General features: G+C 40.8%; 1 protein-coding gene across 6 annotated transcripts in view; it reads right to left on the bottom strand.

Annotated features, from left to right (window-relative positions):
- The window catches only part of actn1 (actinin, alpha 1), a 58588-nt gene that overhangs the window by 9176 nt on the left and 27313 nt on the right, over positions 1-22099 (bottom strand). For 4 of the 6 annotated variants that reach the window (XM_086275792.1, XM_086275795.1, XM_086275797.1 and 1 more), the window contains exons 4-14: positions 18272-18358; positions 17649-17736; positions 14246-14324; positions 13871-13952; positions 13041-13126; positions 8299-8391; positions 7063-7293; positions 6089-6236; positions 5783-5933; positions 5386-5494; positions 4866-5006 (exon numbers count right to left, since the gene is read on the bottom strand). In XM_086275792.1, the coding sequence (XP_086131918.1) occupies positions 4866-5006; positions 5386-5494; positions 5783-5933; positions 6089-6236; positions 7063-7293; positions 8299-8391; positions 13041-13126; positions 13871-13952; positions 14246-14324; positions 17649-17736; positions 18272-18358 (1295 nt within the window). Of the gene's footprint in view, positions 1-4865; positions 5007-5385; positions 5495-5782; positions 5934-6088; positions 6237-7062; positions 7294-8298; positions 8392-11752; positions 11839-13040; positions 13127-13870; positions 13953-14245; positions 14325-17648; positions 17737-18271; positions 18359-22099 lie in introns of all 6 variants that reach the window. The other 2 variants (XM_086275793.1, XM_086275796.1) reach the window with 1 other exon arrangement.

Here is a 22099-nt window from a genome sequence, read left to right as displayed (position 1 = left end):
TAACACATCTGAATACTACAAAAAAAAAATGTCCATCACGCCACTCTGAAACATGTGTGTGGGAATGTATGTGAATGTTTCACTGTTACATCTTATTAGTATTTTAAGTATTCTATCTATTTTATTTATTGAATTTTATTGGTTTATTTATATTTTGATATTGCTAGGGATGATGCAATGATCGGGGACCATTCTTAATTTCGTTGTTCTCGTGACAATGACAATAAAGTTTCTGATTCTGACTAGCCTTTTTTGTGAATTATGAAATATAAAAAAATTTGAGTTTGAATTTTTTTTGCTTAAAAACTGTAGTGATATGGAACTTATATAACACTGTGCAGAGATATTAAGAAAGATTTATTTTAAAAAGAAGCAGCCAAAACCAAACACATGTAATATAAGCTTCCTCAGTCTGATGAAGTGTTGATTCAAACAACTGCATTTTCATTTTTGTTCTCTTGATTGATTCATTAGTTAAGACAAACTTGCTTAGGTCTGCTTGCATCTGCTTTTATGGTTTTATACCAGAATCTGACAAAGTCAAACTCTGATATTGTGTTTAATTGCATTCCTGCTGTGAGTGAGATGAGAAGATCCATGTCTGTGTGTCTGTGTCAAATCTGTTTGATAAATGTTAGATTTAAGTCTAAAGCCCATCAGAAGAGAACAACATCCACCTGCTGAGAGTTTTTAATTTAAAAAAAATTCAGTTTTAAAGAGGCCCCAGACAGTGCTTTATTTTATGAAAGCTTTCTGTTACAGCCATCCTATCACTGGGCTGGAATTCTCCTCTGTTAGATCAAATATGATTTGTGGCAAAGAGGAAGTACCTCACACAATAGTGCAAACAAACCTGGAAGTGCTTAACTGTTAACAATAGGCTCCCTAATGCAATTTCAGTGCTAAGCAGCTATAGAGAGAAATTCAAAACAAACAGTCAGCTCATGTTATCGCGATTTAATCATTAAGTAGCAAAAACACCCTGCTTGTTGTCCAGTTCATAATTTTCATATGATCTTAGAATACTCCAGGGGTCCGTTCTTCGTACCTCGCTAAGTAAGTTAGCTGGATTTGATTGTTGACGATTTCGCGTGATCCTGGATCGTTCGGTTCTCCGAAGCTCATCCGGGACTTGCTGTCATAGCAACAGATCCGTAAGCGTAAACCTGCTCGGGAGCAGGCTTACTTTATGTAAACAAGATTAGATCGCGGCCACTCAGGTATGTCCGCTTCATTTATACGAAAGCAACAGCGATATTTTACCACTGTTTTACCATAAATAAATATTATCAATGTACAGTGGGGCAAAAAAGTATTTAGTCAGCCACCGATTGTGCAAGTTCCCCCACCTAAAATGATGACAGAGGTCAGTAATTTGCACCAGAGGTACACTTCAACTGTGAGAGACAGAATGTGAAAAAAAAATCCATGAATCCACATGGTAGGATTTGTAAAGAATTTATTCGTAAATCAGGGTGGAAAATAAGTATTTGGTCAATAACAAAAATACAACTCAATACTTTGTAACATAACCTTTGTTGGCAATAACAGAGGTCAAACGTTTACTATAGGTCTTTACCAGGTTTGCACACACAGTAGCTGGTATTTTGGCCCATTCCTCCATGCAGATCTTCTCGAGAGCAGTGATGTTTTGGGGCTGTCGCCGATCAACACGGACTTTCAACTCCCGCCACAGATTTTCTATGGGGTTGAGGTCTGGAGACTGGCTAGGCCACTCCAGGACTTTCAAATGCTTCTTACGGAGCCACTCCTTTGTTGCCCGGGCGGTGTGTTTTGGATCATTGTCATGTTGGAAGACCCAGCCTCGTTTCATCTTCAAAGTTCTCACTGATGGAAGGAGGTTTTGGCTCAAAATCTCACGATACATGGCCCCATTCATTCTGTCCTTAACACGGATCAGTCGTCCTGTCCCCTTGGCAGAAAAACAGCCCCATAGCATGATGTTTCCACCCCCATGCTTCACAGTAGGTATGGTGTTCTTGGGATGCAACTCAGTATTCTTCTTCCTCCAAACACGACGAGTTGAGTTTATACCAAAACGTTCTACTTTGGTTTCATCTGACCACATGACATTCTCCCAATCCTCTGCTGTATCATCCATGTGCTCTCTGGCAAACTTCAGACGGGCCTGGACATGCACTGGCTTCAGCAGCGGAACACGTCTGGCACTGCGGGATTTGATTCCCTGCTGTTGTAGTATGTTACTGATGGTGACCTTTGTTACTTTGGTCCCAGCTCTCTCAGGTCATTCACCAGGTCCCCCCGTGTGGTTCTGGGATCTTTGCTCACCGTTCTCATGATCATTTTGACCCCACGGGATGAGATCTTGCGTGGAGCCCCAGATCGAGGGAGATTATCAGTGGTCTTGTATGTCTTCCATTTTCTGATGATTGCTCCCACAGTTGATTTCTTCACACCAAGCTGCTTGCCTATTGTAGATTCACTCTTCCCAGTCTGGTGCAGGTCTACAATACTTTTCCTGGTGTCCTTCGAAAGCTCTTTGGTCTTGGCCATGGCGGAGTTTGGAGTCTGACTGTTTGAGGCTGTGGACAGGTGTCTTTATACAGATGATGAGTTCAAACAGGTGCCATTCATACAGGTAACGAGTGGGGGACAGAAAAGCTTCTTACAGAAGACGTTACAGGTCTGTGAGAGCCAGAGATTTTCCTTGTTTGAGGTGACCAAATACTTATTTTCCACCCTGATTTACGAATAAATGCTTTACAAATCCTACCATGTGAATTCATTGATTTGTTTTTCACATTCTGTCTCTCACAGTTGAAGTGTACCTCTGGTGCAAATTACTGACCTCTGTCATCATTTTAGGTGGGGGAACTTGCACAATCAGTGGCTGACTAAATACTTTTTTGCCCCACTGTAACTAAAGATAATGCAGTATTTGATTCTTTTATTGATTCCATACAGATACATACAGGTCATTTCCTAAAAAAAGGGAAATGTACTATTAATCATTCTATTTCATGTATTTGATTATTTCAGATGTAATTCATATTTCAGAGTAGTAATTGTAAATTACTTCATGTAATCAAGATGAGAGACCACGGCTATAAAAGCGAAGGTGGATTTGGGAAGTCTGTCGCAGCCATGTCCTGTCCGTATACGCGAGCCACCCATTGCGGAAGGTGCAAGATTGATAAGGAGAGTCCTCAGAATTCAGCGTATATTGCGGGACAGACAGGATCCTTTAGCTCAGCGCGACAGTGTGCTCATAGAGAGATATCGATTTTCCCGTGAGGGTATTATTTACTTAACCAACTTGTTGACGAGGGGGTGCAGGACCACCACCTGTCTTTTTTTGCTCTGCCCTTTTCTTGGTTGCTGTTATGAACAAACAAACAGATTATTCCAGGGTCTCTTTCCAAGAGACGAAAAGCAATATCAGTGATAAATATTACCATTCTGTAGACTATTCTTATATTTCACTTTTACTTGTTCCCATGTTCTAGTGGGTCCTGTCGTGGCTCTAATGTGAAAGAGGATATAATGTAATATAATATAATATGATATAATGTAATATAATATAATAAATTACTTACAAGTTTAATTTGTCAGAAACTTTCTGCCAGCCCTCTCTCCTTGCTTTTGCAGCCTTTGCAGTGTTCCCTTGCGTTTTAATTAAACTCTGAAACTCCTGAAATCCCTCAATCAAGAGTTCTTGCTCTGCTGCCAAAAAATACTGAGCGCGCTCCTTCGACATTTTCGCCGACCAATCAAAGGGTTGCCGATCAATGTTTCTACTATCGATGCGTAGCCCCTTTTAAGCCACCCAGTGATCTCACATTACTTCATCCAGCTGTACTAATCGTCAACAACAGGTGTGTTCGGAGAACCGGAATAGCGAGCTCAAAGTTGGCACGATGATTTGATCTTGGATGTAGTAAGCGAGGCACGAAGAACGGACCCCTGGAGTCATTTGACCTTGAAATTCAATTCAATTCAGTTTTATTTATATTGTGCCAAATGACAACAGCAGTCACCTCAGGACCCTGAAATATTACAGAGAAAACTCCAATAATCAGATCAAGTACTTGGTGACAGCGGGAAGGAAAAATTCCCTTTTTAACGAGAAGAACCCTCTGGCAGATCCAGGCTTAGGAAGGGCAGCAATCTGCTGCAGCTGGTTGGGGGTGAGGACAAAAGAGAGCCCATTCCTGTTGAACTCTGCTGTTGCTTCCTTCCCTGTTCTAGCCCACAGATCAAAGGCTCTGAATACTGAATGGAACTGAAATTAATGGAATTTGTTTTTTGTGTGACAAGTCGTTAAATATTTAGATAATGGTAAATCGTACACCAAAACTTTACAGAAGCACACTTTGCACAATTGAGCCGGTCATTTTAGAGTTTGATTGATCTTTCTAAAACAGACGGTGTTGGACTAGCTAGGAGCAAAAGTTTTGGAGAATTTGTTTCCATATAATAATGTAGTCATGAAATAAAACCATAAATCTTAGCATATTTATGATTTTAGTAGTCTCACATCATAAGAAGTACTCAGCGAAATGTAAAGTAACAACCATTATGACTTATCCAAAGCATCTATTTAGTTTGCTGAAGATATATCAACTTGGTCATATGTTCATTTATTACCATTATGTACCACTAGAAGGTGCAATATGCTGTTATGGTAGCAGGCAATATGTTGCTTCTTCACATTAACTTGACATAGATGATAGCTGCTTAGCCAACGCTCATCAAGAAAGTAAAGAAGCACCAAACGAACAAATACCTGCGTTAACTTCGCAGCTACATAACCCCTGCTGTGTGTTTAAAGGCTGACAATTCTATTTATTCCCTAAAGTCGCATGTATTTTTCCCCATCTCACCTGGATCTCTTCAATGGTGTGGACAATAAATGTATCCTGCAGGTCCTCCATTGCGCCCTCCATCCAGTTGTTGAACGGAGCCGCTCTTTTGGCAAACTCAAGGTACAGCTGGTCGATGGTTTCAAGGAGCTTCTCTGTTCTCTGTTGAGCATTAAAAATGTGATAAACATAAATTTACAGGGTTTTTATTGACCTTCAAAGTCTATTTGGGTGAAATTTAAGAATTCGTGGAGGCTTTTTTTTTTTTTGCATGAGCATTCACAGAGCTCAGAGGGATTTGGGGGGTTATATCTTCACAAATAAAGTCTCTAAACTTGAAAGGCTTTTCAAGGCCAGCAGAAACTCTGAAATTGTCGTCACAGTTTCTCACTGTGAGGAAAAACTCTTTCATCTCTAAATTTTTGCCCTCACCGGCATAAAGAAGGACAGGGGGAATTTAAAACACTTTAAAGCGAGTCAGAAATGTGACTCTTTGCTAGGTTGTTTACTTTCGATTCCCTTTGGGCTTGTCCCATGTTACCTGCAGAGCCTCGCTGCGTTTCTGGGTCAGACCTCCCAGAGCGTCCCATTGGTCGCAGATCCGCTGGCAGCGAGCGTTAACACTGGGGGAGTCATAGTAGTCCAGCTCACTGGAGCACAAAAGAGAGGAACACAAGTGGTTCGTTATCTGCAGCAGAGCAGCTTTAACTCACATTAATCATCTTTCATAGATAAGAATTTTGTTCCTGTTTGTCTGTCATCTTGATTTGTTGATTTTGTGTTTTATGTGGCGTGAAATGAGAATGAGCAGAATGTCCTAGTTGTAGGCTCAGCTCTTACTGTGCAAACAGGCAAGCTGTAAATGCACAGGAGCCCTCAAATTATCCAACTCTACTTCATCCTTTTATTGATCCACAGAAGGTGTTCACTTCTCTTACTTTAACTCCTGTGCAATGGCTGCAATCTGCTCCACGCGGTCCTGGTGTGCCGCCAGGTCACTCTCAAAGGCCTCGTGTTTTTTCAGCAAAGCCTTAATCTCTGACAGAGAGGCCGTCTCATAGTCCCGCTTCTGCAGCATGTCCTCTTTACCTTCAGGGGGAGACACAGAAAGTATATCATTAAAGCTAAAATATCTCCCACCTATACTTCTGCATTTTTACTTTACCTCAGCCACACAGCACTAAACACAGGAGCGCTCTGGTTCGTTATGTTCATATGTGCACTTTTTTCAAAACAGCAGATACCTTCAGTCCAGGCTTCGTGGATGGCTGCTTTCTGCCTGAACTTCTCTGCCAGGTGGTCGAGTCTCTCCAGCCTGCGGATCTCGTTGAGGAGCCATTCTTCGTAGCCTTTCTCTGCTCCCTCTAGATTTCCCCATGCATTGTTAATGTCCTGCATGAGGCAAAGGAGAAACAGTCTAAAACAGGCTGTGACTTCAACGGATGAAAATCTGAGCTATAAATCCAAGTAAACAAAACAGCTTTCATGTTCTGCGACTACATATATTATTTTACAAATACACACATCCACAACATAACATTACTTTACTTAAACCTCACATTTACTTTTATGGCTCACTGTCTTAAGTCTGTACTTAGCAACTGTATATATTCTACTTAAGGAGTGACGACTTATTCTGTTTAGATCAGTCCTCAACGTGGAGCTGAGACTGCTAAACCTTGAGTGTAAAATGTTAAGGTACTATTTGTTGCACTGTTTGAAAATGCTAAATGTTTTACATGCATTCAAATTGCTTGGAATTTGCATGTGCAAATGTTGAGCACCTTAATTACACAAAAATGGTTTTAGAAACTTGGTTTGAGCCATTTAGAAGTTCAAAAGCAGTTGTTACTTTTGTCTGGCTGTATTTGAGCTTTGATAAATGCTTTGCAGATGAGGCTTTATTGCCTTTTTCAGTTAATAATGAAAGCTTTAAGACTGAACCAAAAGGGAATTGAAAACAGTGAAGTTACAGTTGGTGGAATCTTATTCGATTTGTTCGTATACTATTTATTTCACAGTTATAATGGGAAAAATGCCTCCTGATGTTTTGAGACTTTACAAATTGTAAAATGTTTATGTAATTGTTGTCACGGCGTAATTATTCATATTATGTAATAGTAGAAAATTCAAAATTGTTAGAGTAAAAAAAGTTACAATGTTTTCTGACATCTCAAACTTTTTCAAGTTTGTTCTTTCAGAAACTGCCCTGACTTACCGAGACCATCTTTCCCTCAGAGGGCATGAACGCAGGCCTGTTGCTGAGCCTCAGCTTGGTCTGCAGGGTGTTGAAATTGATCTCCAACTGGCACTTTTCCTGCACTTTGGGCGGCTTGTGGAGGCGGCGATAATCTCTGAAGTCCTCCAGCTTCTGCTGCATGGCCTGCATGGTGTTCTCCGGCATTCGGTTCTCCAGCCAGGGGATGGTGCGACGGATCCACTCCAACAACTGGGGTGTTGTGTAATGTGTGGAAAAGTGTATGTATGTATGTGTGTGTGGTAAAGGATGAGATTATGAGGAGGCAGATGGAGGGAAAATGAGTTCATGGAGATGAATGGGGAAGAAGAACCATGCAAATCACAGAAAATGGAGCGTAATGATCGTCAGAGAGGAAGAAGATGAGATGTGTTGGATGTGATTGACATGTGAAGAAAGAATATAAGGTGAGATAATTAGTTGACTAGTTACGTTTTACTAACTGATTGCAACGAAATGTATGTTTTGTGTCTTTTTGTTTTCTCTCATTTTCTTTACCATTATCTATAACACAGCATCAGATATACACAAATATTTTTGTATTGAAAGTTCACTTATTTTAACCTGACTTTACAACAAGAATGCACCAAAAATAAGTCTTTTTAAAATAGTTTTTAATAAACAGTTAACTTTTAAAAATCCACTGCTTTTTTCAAGGAATTGTTCATCATTTGGGGAAATAGACATACTTTCTTTTGTCATGAGAGATAAAAGTCTCAGCTTCAGTGGCATAAAGTGCTAGCCTGAACCTGCCCACTGGTACTGTGGTAGGTAAATACGTAAGGATAGAATGAAATAAACACGTTAAGTTCATATCTGTTTGTTTAATCTGTGACAATTTACATAACTGTAAGGTAACTCTATAATGTTATCATGCAGCATGTACTTTACCAATCTGGTCTAATTCTCTGCTACATCAAAAAACCTCATTTATAAGCAAATGGTATAAAATGAGAGAGAAAACAGACCGACTACCAAAAAATCTGATTTTATCTGGTGCACTTCTATGCCTAAAACCTGTTTGTCTGGCCGCTGGTTATCTTGATCTGCCATGTTTATACCTGTTTAGAGCACAAACACCCCCAGGGGTAGGAGGTGAAGGAGTGGTGCAGTAAGGGTGGGGAAAACAGAAAGGGGGGGGGGGGGGAGTAGAGAAGTTGCAGGGCAATTAAAGGATAAAAACTGGGGTGTGCTCACATCACTGGCCAGCTTCTCATAGTCCTCCATCAGCTGCTCATTCTCTTGGTTGACAGCCAGCACCTTGCAGATCCTGTTGGCCGCTGTCTCTGCCTAAATGGCGGGAGCGAGGGGGGGGAAACAGAGTGAGACCCACAGCTGAGAGAGACAGAGCAAATTTTGAGCCTTGGTGTTATGCAGCTATCTCTAATGTTCCTTGCATATCTAACTGGTGAGTGTGCCACAGGTGATATATTTGATCTGACTGCATCCATCCATCCATCCATCCATACTGCCTACACAGAAGCACTCCAAGATTTCCCAAATGAGTCATTTTTAGGGAATGAAGCAATACATCAGCAACAGCTCTGCAGGGAAGTAAAATCAGGACAGTCACTGCATGTTACCATACCTATAATGTATAATGATGCCTGGACGTGTGTGCTGTACTGAGAATGTCAATGAAATGCCCCAAGATTAAATAGAGTCCAGCCTGTTTCCAGCAGGCACGACTCTAGAGAACAACGGTGACAACTCAGAGAGCTGTAACAATGATGCATTAAACTGTACCTGCCATCAGGTGTAGGGGCAGCGTTCTCTCTGCAACACTATCTTTTTATAGCATAGCAGCAGCAAATAGTGTTATTTTAGCCTCTCAACCTACATAAAGAGAGCTCTGACTGGAGAAATGTAGAGTGAAGCCCAGTGGGGGAACAGAGGGGCTCATCTCTGACATAACACCTCTCTCAGTCTTTAATACTGAATGCACAATGTATGAATAAGTCACTGTGACGATATGTAGTCAGGTAACCTGTTGTGTGTAAGATGAAAATGCTGTAAAGAGAAAAGAATTCTGAAAGAAAATACAAGCAGAAACTGAAGTGACATGCATAAAGTCTGGAAAATATGCAGCAGATTTTAGCTGAGAAATGCAGCACACCCAGACACAGTTTTTAGAATAAAACAAGAAACTCCATCTGCGACTGCAGCAAATCAAAACCATTGGCAATATACCTCTGAAGTGCTTGACAAGTAAATGTATTGATTGAAAAGGCAGCACAGCCTTGCAGCAGTGTCCTTTTAGAGGGTGCACAGTCTCAGTAAGCTAAACCAGAGTCTCCCTCCTGCCCCATTTCATAGTTCACAGCCTGGCATCCCACACTGAGGACTGTTTCCAGCCTCTTTTGTTAAGAGATCACAGGGGAAACTTGGCTCGGTCAGAGACATGCTCCGGGGGTTCCACCAGGAGTTGCCTTAAAAGGAGAGCCATGATGTGCAGGTCGTGCTTCTGTGAGCAAATGTTTGCATGCTGGGCCTGTTTAATGAAAGGCTCGACAGCCAGGACCTCTTTCATGAATTACTTTGTTGTGACATCACAGCGACCAGAGGGAAGGATTATTAAGGTGAAAACCATCTTCCCATTTATCTGCGGTGCCACTGTGGACACTGCCCTATTTTGTGTCTCTTCTGTATGATCAGCAGAAGCCCCACAGACCTGCTGCTCAAACCTTCAGGTCAGAAGAAAGTCAACTCGAAGAGATGGTTTGTTTCAGACAGTGGAAAAACTAAGGGGGCGCACCAAGACTTGATATAACAAATATTTTTAATGGAACAATTAAAGGAAATTTTATCATAATAGGTCCCGCATTAAAACCTAGAGATCATAGTTCTTTGATTCTTTTGACATTCCTTTTTTGATTCAAGCCCTTAAACTTGCAATTACTAATTTTTAGCCCCTTTGGGACAGCAGAAACACTCATTAAACACCACAAATTTCTACCAAATAACAGATTTTGAGCATGATTGCAATTTTCCCTCCCGTTCCCTCCTGTCTCTTTAGCAGCTATAAATGAGTTCTTTTGTCTAGTGTGAAGTTTAACTGAGCTTTTCACTTTAAACATTTGACAACACTGACTGAGAAACAAAAGAAATAAACTGGCATGTCTGACAGCAAAACTAAGAGCTGAAAGAAGCTAAAACAAAGCACAGAAGAGCGACAAACTGTGATAAAATTCTGGGCACTCTCCTCGCCACACAGACTATGCACTAATAAAAATGGACCATGTGATCCAATGTTAATAATGGGGCCGTAACTTAAAATTGGACCTTAAAGAAGATGGAATATGTGTGTAACTACAAACTCCATCAAAGCTCAATGAAACCTCCACAATGAGAGAAATAACTAATAGTTTTTTATATTCATGTTCCATTGTCATGTAGCAAACAGGTGATACACATGTGTCTCCTTGCTGCCACCTTTTTTGAACAAGGGAGAAAAAGGAATAACAACATAATCATGTAGCACAGAATCTATTTTTGGATCAGAGACTGAATTGTAACCTGATTATCAGGAATTACACTTCCTTAAAAAACAATACTGTTATTTAACTTTGTGGAGTTAATGTGAGGATTTCCACGTGCAGAGCGTTCCAACATAGGAATGTCTAACTCATAGTGTTTATTGCTAAATATCTGCCCTAAAGGGTGAAATCGGAGGTGTTAAAGAGAGGAGGAGTAACTGTTCCTCCACCCATTGTTTCTGAAATCTACGCCAGAGCTGTAAAACTGTGTGCCAGCCAGCAGCAGTTTCCGGACTCCTGCTTCTCAGGAGAGCTCCATTAAGAAGTGGATCCTAATAAAGATTTTAAGTACAGGAGACTTAGCGGATATCCTGCATGTGTGATAAGTCTCTATTACTCGCTGCGGAGATCTTTAGCGGATTTGGCATGTCTTTGGAATAATATATTCCACTGAGAGTGCAGGGACTAGTTGCAGGGGTGTACATTGTATCAGGGATCAATATACTGCTGAAAGAGAGGAGATAAGGAGGCTCTGAATAAGCCAAGTCTCCCAGTGGAGCCACCCACAATAAAAATGCATCAAGCGATAGCACTTCGAGGCACATAAACTCAATTTTCAGATAGCAATGATGTCAGCAATGCAAATATGTGTGTTTCTTGGATTGCTTAATGTTTTAATATGAAGTCAGAGCAACCAGATATCCTACTCCCACCTAGTCTATAATCAGGATTTGCTGTGCAGAGAGGAAGAACTCTGGGTGCCCTGCCTTTACTGCAGGACAAGAGAAAATGCTCTTTAGAAACTTATGTTATTGTAGTAGGAAACGTGACACTTTACATACGAATTCAAAACATAGACCCTGCTTTTAGCTCTATTTTTCATCTCCACAGACTTCCTGTTAGCTACTGAATGCTCCATTATGTTAAATACGTAAACTCTTATTGTTTCTGTCTGCTGTCTGAAGCTGGACCAATGATGTACAGTAAGGGTTTTTGAACATTGCTATGAGGGAGGTGTAAGTGAATGGAAACATGGAACTGTATAACCCAAACAATGAGCTAAAAAAAAAAACGCTAAAAAGCTTCAGAGAACTAAGACAAAAAAAATACTGCCAACCAGTACAGCAGGTATTTTGTGATTTTTATTTTACTTTTTATTATGTTTTATTTCTCACCTTCTGTTTGCCTGAGAATGCGTGGTAATAACACGACACATAAGTCATGACGGCCTTCTCATCTGGCCTCAAGGTGCTAATGATATCTGCCAAGGGAACAGAGGAAAAGGAGAGAGGACAGGGAAGAGAAAAAGGCACCAGTGTAAAAGTGTGCAGAGACAAAAAAAGGCCAGCAGGGGGTGCAGTGACAAGTTATCTCCAGTTTACCTGCAGTTGGTCTTCAAGTTAGCTTGTTATTAGCGATTCTTAATTTTTCTCGTGAAAAGTGAGATGCTTGCCTTGATTCAAAGTGGGAGGTGGAAGCATGAAGTGAAAACACATTCATTTTATAAGGAGTAATGGTTTCTTGAGTGTTTTAACTTTTCATTTTGTTGCATTGAGAGCCAGCTGTATGTCATCCCACACCTCCTTATCTATGATGCAATCCAGAGTCCAGCTGTAGTTTAACTTCTCTCAATGAGGCACACCACTCTCTCCACTTATAAACACAGACGTTTTTAGTGCACGTTGCTTAAACACAGCTGTGGTGAAGTGCTCTCTCCACTGCTGGGCCTCTTAGATGAACCTGGCTCTTATATAACTTGTGCCTCATGATGCTGCAGAGGTGCAGCACAGTCTCACATTTCCTGTTGTATTTCTATGTACGCTGTTGTCAAACTAACAGACAGGAATTCGTTATCCCACTGAGAAACTCCAAAGTAGCACTTCTTTCCTGTAAAGAAACAGGGAAATGGACTCCTGTGTGTAACCAGCTGCCACATATCCAGCCTCCTGCTTGACTACGAAGCACCAGTTTTAATTGTATTCATTCCTTCACTCTCAATTTAAGCTGTCACTCCGAGGGCTGAACATAATCGTCCAATTAAACAGTCACATATCCCCTTCTGTAATACACTTCAGGCTAATTTGTGTCAAGCCATTGCTGTTATCACAGCCAATCACCATCACTCCGATCAGATAAACGTCGCCACACTTCCCACTCTGCTTTTGCTCAGCACCATGAAACCCTAATGAGGGGTGGCTCCGCTAGCCTGCAGTGCCATTACAACAAGGTAGACTGGAGACACACTTGTACTCGCTGCCTTTAAGAACAGCGTGTTTTTGTCCCATCATGCATTTGGTAGTGTGAACCATGCGGAAAGTAAAGAAGACGACCCCTGCAGGGGGCGTTGTGCACTGCAGAGAGAAGGATACTGTTAGGAGAAACACGTGGAGGTGGAAAAAAGGGAAAGAGGGGAGTGAGGCGAAGAGGAGAAGGAGGAGGAAGGAGACGCTGCATCCAGGATACCTTCTGAGCGCCTGAGAAGGCGTGGTAGAAGCTAGAGACGTAGGTCATGATTGCCTTCTCGTCCGGACGGGCAGTGCCCACAATGTCTGTGGGGAAGAGAGGACGTCAGGGAGGGGATGGAGGTTAGGGTTGAGTGGGAGGAGGTTGAGGTTGTTAAACACAGAACAGTTAAATGAAGAAACAGGAAACAAAACTCATCACATAAATAATATTTAGAACGAAAACAAAATCAGTGGTATGGACCAGATGCGCTTATGGGCTTTAGCTACATCTCTTAACAGAAAACCTCCAGTTTTCAAATCTAAAAACTACTTGGTGAGCAAACCATACTTGAAGATACAGGATGACGTCAGTAAGGCTTAATTTATTTGTAGAGAAAGAACTGAATATTTACATTTAGTAGAAAATAGTCTCCCATTGTTTGCACAGCTGCACAAGTGAATGCTAAGGCCAAAATATACCCTCTCAGGAATCAGGATAACGCGCACTTGTTGAAAAGTTGGTCATTTAAAGTCAAAGCAGAATGTCATTACCAAAAAAAAATTCAACAAATAGACAGAAAAAGTGGTATTTTTTGCATTCCTCCACTCTTTCTGAAGGCACAGTAACTCTCACAGCTGTAAACACTAAAGCAGTTAGAGTGGTTGAAACTTGAAATAAAGTGATGCAATAATACAAAGATCGAGTTAAGGTGACACCGAGGTCTTCAAAGAGCTTTCAGATTTCTGAAGAGGAAATCTAAGAGAGCAGATTTTTGCTTTTAAACAAAGAGAGGCAAGAAATCTGCTCTTCGTGACGTGATTTTACAGTTTGACTCCCTGCCTGCTCACCTTCTGCGTCCAGCATCTTGGGGATGTCCAGGTACTTCTCTGCCACGTCGAAGGCTGTGTTCAGGTTGGTCATGGGGTCGTCCTGGCAACAGGAACAACCAGCAGATCATCAAGACTTTTACATTGCTTTTAACTGCACCATAGAAATAGTTAACATCATCATTGGAGATATAAGCATGGTAATTAAAGTTAGCTACAGGGGCTGGCAACCACTACAGAAGAAGGTACAGCTAGAGTTTCTCGTTAATTGGTCAGAAGACAATCATGTTACTTCCTTGTCTTATTTTCAGAGTTTATTTGAGGCATCTGAAACGCAGTGACTCCTGTCTACAGCTCCAGTTCGGGGTTTCCATTGCCTTTGAGCAGCACACTCACCTTGCGCAATTTTCCATAGTCAATGAGCTCTGGACGGTGTCGATGAATGAGCGCGCAGAACCCCAAACCATCTTTCCAGCTGAGAGAACGAGGCAGAGAAAGAGTGATCAGGAAAAATGGCAGGAATTTAACTTTAATCAAGACCATCCCCATCAGTCTGTCCTCCTTAATCAGCTCTGTGTCAACCCCGAATCATTCCAACACCACGTGCCATTTTACTGTTATCTTCTGCACCAAACGTGCTCAAACAATAGCTCTTAAGAAATTCAATGTTTTTTATCCTTTGCCATGAAATTTTCCTTTGTGCTTTTGTTGCAGAATAAGAAATAAGACATACTAAGACGAGACAGATGTTCAACGTGTGTTCGGGACCCAAGGTGGGGCTTTTGGTGCTTTTCAAAAGAGAAACTGTTTAAAACTCGGATATCTGTTGGAATTTGAGCGCCAGAGCCTGGAACACATTCAAAGAAAAAGATATTCCTGCTCAGACACTTTTGTACACTCAGACATGATATCTTGGTACTGGTTTTCTTTCATTTTCCAGAGCAATTGTCTTGGCAAGCGATCTCACTGCGACTCACTAACAGATGTTACGTGGTTCGCTTTTTATTGTATGCAGAAACCAACTGGCTCTCTTCTGCACAAATACAATAGAATGCCAGGTTTTAGTGACTCATATAAAGTTATTTATAATTCATCTTCAGCATTTACTGCATTTTGTCATATTTAAACGATGCAGCACAACAATCTTCATGCAGATATTCTCTGCCTATGCTTTCCCTTTTGATGAGACTGGCAATAATGCTAACATTTGGCCATTTGATGATCAACATGTTATATGCACTAATATACTCCCATATCATCCAGATGCTGGTAATGTAACCATGTGTTCATAAGACACCAGATGGCCAGATCCTCTTTTACCCAGAACATGGAGTGTCTATGATTTTCAAAAGGAATTTCAAACTTTGATCACACATGCTTACACTCCACAGGTGTTTTTTTGTGTTGTTTTATTTGGTTTTCTTTTGTTTTATTATATTTTGCCGTTTTCACTGCCTTAAGGCACCGTTAACCTAAACAGGACTTTAATCCTCTGTGTTCAGCACATCAGGATTGTGTGTAATAAAATGTGCTTTATAAAGGAAACCGTCATTGCCTTCAACCTAAGTAAGCCTAAGCACAAAGAAGGCCTTTGTATACAAATAATTCTCAATCATTTAAAACTATCATGCACTGTGATGTAATCTGAGAAATAATTCCGTATCATATTACTGAGCTATTGTCAATTGTTTTGTTTTGCTCTTATTTATATTTCACTACTTTCCAGCCTTTCGTATCTCCAATATGTGGAGAAAAGCCGACCATGTGGATATTTTGCGATTTTAAGATTAGATATATGAGATTTGAAATTATTTCCAAGTCATTGCATCCTATTATTTTTGGATCCCAGGTTGTAAAATCCATACAAGGCATAGCAGCTAAATCTGATTTTGATCGTGATTTTGTTTCTCTGAAATATATTTCTAGCTTGGCCTTCTGTGGCTCATTGATTGGTGCCCTTGGTGCTGAAACCAGTCGGTCTAAATGCAGCACGATGAGATGGAGCCTCACAATATCATCAATCTGGGGAAGCTGGAGAAGGTTTATTAGTGCTTTCTGGCTCCAAACAACAAATTAGTGAGATGGGATGCTTAATGTATTATTCGCCATAAAAAAGTGCCTGCAACACACAACAGGAGTTTTTACAAGGGTGCTCATTGCTTCTTATACCTGAAGCAGCAGTATGTGAGCGTTCAGAGAGAAAAAGCAAACTCTGTACTCTTCCCTCCTCTTCCATCTCAAAAGCCCTGCTATCATCTCTCACAGTGAGACCACATCAAAGATCGGGACTCTGCTCTGGCAATCCCATTCTCCTGAAATGACCTCATCTCCACCTTCTCATCTCAGCTTTCATCCACATCTGAGGATCACAGAGGTCTTCTTTCAATAATTCAACATACATGGAGGCATTCTGTGTCATGGATCCAGGCCCAGCCAGGCCTGAAATAGGGATGCCTGGGTAGCATCCTCGCTTGTATTTTCACATTCAGAACTTACAGCTAGTCGCTGTAATTTGATTAATTATTTGCATGCAACATGTCTATGGATAATTACTTCCACTTCCTGCGTTTCACAGTATACTTTACGAGGATGTCTACTGTCTGTTCCTGGTTAAGGGTGTGCACTCTGCTATTTCAAGTCTGATCTGTTACCTATCAACGCTGTCTGAGGCAACAGCTCTCATCTGCATCGAGTCTGAGCTATTTATGAAATTATGTGTTTGTGTAATTCGGGTGTTTTAAAAAATTAACTCCACATAAAGACCTCACTGAAACAGCCAAGCTGAAAACCACATTTTAACTGAAGCAGTGCCCTTTGCCGATATTTGGAGAAGGATTCATGCATAAAAAGCTTACCAGTAGGAAAGTATCATGTGTCAGTAAGGGGACTTCCAAAATTTAAAAACACTTCACTGAAAGAGGCTTATGCTTTAATTTTTTTGGCATAGGTGGCAACAAATGGTTGCAACAGGATACCTGAAAGTGCAAGTCCTCGAACACGAACAAAGACTAAACCCAAATACAGAATTTAAACACATGATGAAGCATCCTGTCAGAGATTTAAAAAAAAAAAAATCTCTAACAGGTTGTCTCACAGCTGGGACGCAACCTAAGAATCTGTGTTGCATTAAGGTTATTCATAGTTCATAGTGTTAGAAGAGATCTAGATCACAAGGTGACACAAATACACTTCTGTTTATGTGTGTGTGCACCTGCCAGTCGAGCAACAACATGCCTCAGGTGCTTAAGCGTTTCATCGTCCGCCCATGATGAGATTTGTGCGTTTGCAAAGATTTGTTTTTCCCAGAGTTTCCAAAACAAAGACGAACAACAAAGACAAAGGTAACATAAGCCAGAGTGGACGGGACGATATTTAACCATCCTCCTGTAATCCAGCTCTGAACTTTTGCTCAGGTAATATCTGCTTACTGTATCTCCTGATTGTCAGAAATATTTCCAACACTAAGCAACAAACTGGGCTGTTTTCCTTTTTCCCCTCATCTTATTTTAAGGTTTGCTTATAAATGAGCATTAGAACAACGAAGAGCCAAAAGCAAAAATGCACAAAAGGTAAATTTTTCCACTGAGGTTAAGCTAAAACTGTTTTTAGCTGAGGTGAAGGCACCCCTGCTCGTACACATTCTTTAGTCTAATTTTCCCTGTTTGACATCAAATTTTGAGCCTCCGATAGTTATGTTTATGGTTCCACAATCTCATGTGATTAACTGCAACTGCAGCTTAGCATGTGAGTAAAACAACCATCTGTGTGGCTTAATTTGTGCTCCTCTCCAGCCTCGTACCTGATGTGAAAGTTTTGGATGTTAACATTCTTGTATGGCGCAGTCTTCCTCTGGCACCACAGCAGGAGGCCCTCTTTGGCAGATGTCTCTGTGGTTGGAGAGAAGGGATCATTGTGAAGTTGGAGGAACTCTCGGGCTTTTACTTTGACCGACTCTCCACTAATCCCTGTTTAGTGCTGGATTAAGTGGAGGTGAAGAGAATGGAAAGCATGTGTGACTGCTTGGAGGTTTCATGCTTTCCTATTTCCAGTCAATACCAAATGGTGTCAAACATCCTCTTTTAGCAAACCAGTAAAGCAAAGTTCACTAATAAACACAGTGTGGAAATGCCGCACAAAGCAAACTTTACAAACGTCTGGCGTTTAAATTGGATTATCCTGTAAATGCATTATATACGTTAACCATGGGCAGGACCACATCGCAAACGTTTCCACCTTGAAAAGAAAAAAAAAGAAGCTTTTTTAAGCTCAGTGCAAAGGTCTTAACACTGAGACACTGTGTCAATGAAAAGTGTTTTCAATTGCAAATGAAGACAGTGAGCTAGGCTTCTTTTCAATAAACCAAATGAATAAGACGCGTGTGGAAATGTTCCCACAAACACAACCACACACACACAATGCTACCTTCCACAGAAATGTCTTGAATGGCAAAGCGGAGGATAATGGTCCAGATCATTCCCAGGGTCATCTTGGCGTTGCCATCTACGATCTCTGTAAGAGGGAAAACCAGTAACATTTCAGGACTGATGCATTCAGCAGGCACTTATAGTATAATATATTTTTCTCACATCTGGCTTGTTTGGTGGTTTTCAAGCAAAGAAAAACTAAATTTTTAGGTTTAAAAGCTGACAATTTTGTCCATGGCTCTAAGGAGAAGGCAAAGCCCTTTGGTTTCATCTATTTAATGGATTGCCATAAACTTTGAAACTTTGCCACATCAGGCTTTACAGACTGCACCTATTCTTAGTCCCTTGATGTGGATTAAAAACACTCAATAAAACTCCTTCAACAGGGTGGGAAAAAAAATAGAAGAAGAAACTCTCAGGAACGCAGACACGTTTAAAAACAAACAAACAAAAAAAACCCCATCATATTGCTCTGTGAGACTTGTACAGTAATATTAGATGTTAAGATTACTTATAATAGCTTTTAAAAGACTATATTGCTATTCTGTGTTGTATAGATACAGGCATTTACTGTAAATGTTATTGCAACAAAACTTATATGTATTTTGGGTGTTTGGAAAACATTTCCATTAAAATTATCATATTTTAAAGATGCTAAAAATACAGCACAACAATTGGATGTCATCCTAAGGCACCAACATCCCAACTTTGAGTAGTTTCTTATACTTAAACTACTGAGTGAATGCTTGTGAGGCCAGCAGTTTAACAGACTCACATAACCTAACATGCACTTGCACACAAACCAGCTACCAAAACAGAGAGTGGAGACGCTCAGGTTACAGCTCACGCGCAGGGAGGCTGATCTCATTTGCTGCTAAGAACTCCACTATATTTTGATCCCTATTTAGTAAAACAGCTACTTGCTGAGATATCAGTGTTCAAAATCTTTTAATCTCGATGCTTAGATTAGACAACAAGATAACCAAGAGGTCAACTAAACACTCAACTCCACTTTAATGATTTCCCTTATGTGTGCAGCAAAGCCTTTATGAATGAAACATGTGATGATTCAGTGATTTGAGCCAAGACCTGTTAAGCTGTCAATCAGCTGTGTGCCGGCAGCTGAAGGCTGTGAACGAACTGCCTGTGTCCAGCCCTCTCTGTGTTGTCGATAATGAAAATCCCCTCCAACAGGTCACCCTGTTTGCCCGCCTTCAATAATTATTTGTTTCTGCCTCTAATCCAATAAGGCTTGGAGCACGGCCGCTCGACTGTGACAAACTCAGACTGCGAGATGCCAGTCAGATGTCTCTGCGTGTAACGCGGTGCGAAAGACGCCCGCGATTGAATTAGGAGGCAGAAAAAAGTCAAGCTCGGTGCTTCAGGCTGACACATGCAGATACATGTTGAGATTAGCTCTAATGAACATGACTGATCCACCAGGGGAAGAACAAAAATCCTTCTAATTCCATTTGAAACTGCATCCCCCAGTCTTTTATCCCTCACCCACAACAAACCCCCTGAGGAGTCGCAAAGACCTGAGCCTTCGACTAGTCACTTCCCACCAACACAGCTAGCAGAGCGGCAGGACCAGGAGGGGATTCCAGGCGGATAATCTGTCTGGAATGTTGGTCTGGCTTAGGAGTTTTTATACTATTACTCTGGGCAGAAAAAAAATCTCTAGTTAATTTCAAGTTATTTCAATTAATTTAAATTTAAAATGCACCTGCCCTGTCTCAGTTGTGATTATTCGCTGGTGTTCTTTGTTTGTAATCAAATATTTTTGACTTTCCTACTGCTGGTCTCATTGAACACATAACTGATATCTCTCAAGCTAAGGAAAAATGACACAACCAGTTTTTTTTTTTTATAGTTTAGACATTGCAGATCAGGTCTGTCAAACTCATCTACCCCACAAGTTTGAGCTCATGTGGGGTGGACCAGAGTAACTAATTATTCCCCCTAATTGCAAAAATCACCTAAAATCTTATTCAGTTGCTATATTTTAAAATAAAATAATACTATAAGCCACTTAAAAAGTTGACATTTATACAGCTTGTGAATTAAAAATATGTTAAATCAATTTTTCATTCAATCCATGTTTACGCAGATGAAGCACAATTGTGACTTTGTCAGATTTTGCGTTGCAGCTCAGCTTTTGTCATTAAAACCTTCTCAAGCTAAGGAGTTCTTTGCAAGATTTGTGCACGACGCTGACAGAGACCGGCTTATGATGGAAAGACTAGAGATTCTGAACAGCAGGCGTTAAGACTGGTCAGAGGTTAACCTTATTAAGGAAGGGAGGCATTGGGGAGGGACAGTAATGCCCGTCTTAGCCACCGTCCAAGGGATCATATTCATTAAAGGGACACTTCACAAAAACATTAAAACATATAATACATATTTAGTCAATACAGTTATAAATTGAAGGAGAATCTATCAACCTTAAATTCTAAGGCTTTAGTTTTGTTTATTTTCAGTAGAACAGACTCTGCTAGAGTGCTTTTTACAGTTAAAATTATTCCTTATTCCTGTATTTACCTTCAATTGTTCCTTAATGAAGAAATTTTCACTTGTCTCACTTTAAGATTAACCTCACTTTGCACATGCAGGTTTGTGGGACTTCTGTTATCATAGGCAGAGCTGTGTGGCTGAGTTGACTGCATTAGGCCTCAGTCACACAGCCCTAAAGACCAGTCAGCAACCATATGGCAACCAGAAAAAAATCCCACTGATAGGTGAGTGGCTGCTGGAGGTTGCTACAGGACCCAAAGAGATATATGGTGCTGCACTCCTCCTTGGGATTTCTTTGTTGCTAGCAGGTCGTCACCAGTAGTTTACCGCAGAAACAGAGAACATACACCTTCAAAGTAAAAGTTTCCCCTTTTGAAACCTGTTGATTGCAACAGTAAGGCAAACCTTTTACTATGAAGTTGAATTTTCCAATTTCCTTTTCTCTGTCCCATTTTTTCACGTTTCCAGGAAAAAAGGAGATTTTTGGGTGAAGCTGATCTTACCCAGCAACCACTTGCCAAAAGGCTGGGGGATACACATTTATAGCCACTGACTATATCAGGGGTAGGGGACTCCAGGCCTTAATGGCCGGTGTCCTGCAGGTTTTGGATGTGTCCTTGATCCATCACAGCTGATTTAAATAGCTAAATTACCTCCTCAACATGTCTTGAAGTTCTCCAGAGGCCTGGTAATGATCTAATCATTTGATTCAGGTGTATTGACCCAGGGTGAGATCTAAAACCAACCCTTGAGGTCTGTATTTCCCCCCACCCTTGGACGATATATAGAAATACCTGTTTCCAACTCAAGAACCGAAAACTTCATTTGTAAGCAGATTTCATAGGGATTGCAGTATGTGTTCAGGAACATAAATGTTAAACTGTTAACAGCAAAATCAGCACACCATCTTTAGTAATTCTGGGTAGTTTTTAAAGCCATCTTTCAGCGTTTTGAGGATATCTGTTTACTTTCACTCTAAACTAAACAGTAAGCCAAAAAATATCTGACAGTATATGATTTTTTTCAGATTATCTACAGCCATTGACAGACTTCCTGTTTGTTGCAACACATGTATGCAAACTATGCATGTGGCCAAGACTGGGCAGACAGTCAGAGAGAGTGAGAGAGACAGAAAGTGAAAGTCGAGTGTTTACTCTGCTAAAGACTTGTTTACTCTCAGATGGGAAGAGGGTGGACATCCCCAAGTTATTTGTGCTGAACAATGAGCAGCCTCAGCCCCAGAGGGGATTGCTGATCCTAAGATCTACTCTCAGAAAATGCACTGCAAAGCACAAGCTCTGCCCGAGCACTC

This window comes from Aulonocara sp. 'chitande type north' Nkhata Bay, linkage group LG19 (assembly GCF_057382095.1).
Source record: "Aulonocara sp. 'chitande type north' Nkhata Bay isolate Kocher_YH1m ecotype deep benthic linkage group LG19, A_spYH_male_GT1.1, whole genome shotgun sequence".
NCBI lineage: Eukaryota > Metazoa > Chordata > Actinopteri > Cichliformes > Cichlidae > Aulonocara > Aulonocara sp. 'chitande type north' Nkhata Bay.
Note: the sequence above shows the minus strand (reverse complement) of the source record. Positions and strands in the feature narration are given on the sequence as shown.